The sequence below is a fragment of the Melampsora larici-populina genome (genome assembly GCF_000204055.1).
Source record: "Melampsora larici-populina 98AG31 unplaced genomic scaffold MELLAscaffold_83, whole genome shotgun sequence".
Taxonomy (NCBI): Eukaryota; Fungi; Basidiomycota; class Pucciniomycetes; order Pucciniales; family Melampsoraceae; genus Melampsora; species Melampsora laricis-populina.
In genome coordinates this window covers 285209-286498 of record NW_006768847.1, presented here as the reverse complement: position 1 = coordinate 286498, position 1290 = coordinate 285209, and the positions used below count along the sequence as shown (strand labels likewise).

General features: G+C 42.0%; 1 protein-coding gene across 1 annotated transcript in view; it reads right to left on the bottom strand.

The window, feature by feature from the left end:
- Positions 1 to 437: 437 nt before the first annotated feature.
- Positions 438 to 1290, bottom strand: part of MELLADRAFT_113400 (uncharacterized protein) — a gene marked incomplete at both ends in the record, with an annotated part of 2555 nt that continues 1702 nt past the window's right edge. The window contains 4 exons of the mRNA XM_007418048.1: positions 438 to 557; positions 626 to 670; positions 744 to 911; positions 994 to 1126. Coding sequence (XP_007418110.1) covers positions 438 to 557; positions 626 to 670; positions 744 to 911; positions 994 to 1126 — 466 coding nt within the window. The remainder of the gene's footprint in view (positions 558 to 625; positions 671 to 743; positions 912 to 993; positions 1127 to 1290) is intronic.

Here is a 1290-nt window from a genome sequence, read left to right as displayed (position 1 = left end):
TCACATTTTTCCTCGGAGGTCTTTCCTCGTTTGTGGTCCTTGATGATACACGCTTAGTCCTTTTGTTCTGTAAATAGAAGAGCAGTCAAATCCATTGGTTTGTACATACATATATACAGGAAGCTAACCTTGAAATGTTTAATCGGTTCCTCTCCTTTGCTCGCATCTGTTTCCACTTGACCAACCGGAGATTCATTGGGTTTGTCTTTGTCTACTTGAGGCAGGAATTCTTTTACAAAAAGATGCGGTTCATCCAACATATCTTTGTCCTCTTGAGCTTGATTAACATCAACTTCAAATCGATTCAAAATAGGTTCGTTCGATTGTTTGGTAAGTATGCCCTTGTATTGTGGAGCGGTTTGATCGAAAACTTGTTCTTGGCTCAGGTGAGCCGGATTAACTGGGATGTCTTCTTCGATGTCTTCTTCAAAAGATATCTAGAGTGAACGTTCTAAGTCAGGCGAGTCGTCTTGGGTTGACTGTTGCTGAAGACAAAATCCTACATGTTTGTCGGTGGCACTCTTATCCAAGTCTTTCGAAAATCCAAGGGCTAGAGCCTGATTCAGTCCACATCAGTTAGTGAAATGGTTGTCACAACATATGTAAAGGCTGAGTTCATACTTACAACTTCATCTTCGTTGGAATCAGCCTCATTGACCTTTGGAGGACTCTGGAAATTCATAATTGTTAAACTTTGATGCCCATAGCTTATCAATTAACGTAGTTTTGAAATAAAGACTGACTGTGACCGAATGTATGGTACTGTGTTGATTTATGAGTTTGTCCAACTCCTGTAATATGATGTCCTGTCTTCTTGGTGACAGTTGCAAGATGCGTGTAGCACGACTCTCGATTTTAGCACGACTGTCGATTTCCTGTGTATAAACTATATTAGGAACAATAGGAACAGCCTTTGAAACAAAGTACAGAATTCAGTAATTTCAATATCCTGAAGTTGAATGAAGAAAAGTGAGCTTGTCAAAAAATACTCACTACAGACATTTGCTTTGCCTCTGTGTCCGCCGGTCCATGATTGTGACCGATTCGAACGTGGTGGAGCTCCCAGGTATTGGTTGTTTCATCCAATTTGCCTGTAAGACGAAATGGGCACTGGATCTTGATGGATCTGGTGACGTGTGGCTTTTTGGGGTTGGTGGAGCAAGGTGGAGCGTCACCATTGATTTTCTTTGGTTTGGGACGAGCTGGATGACCCCCTCGATGGCAGTCGTAATGACATAATCCGCCATTGTCGTTTGAAGAGTGTGATATGGTGATCTTGTAGCCGTGTCG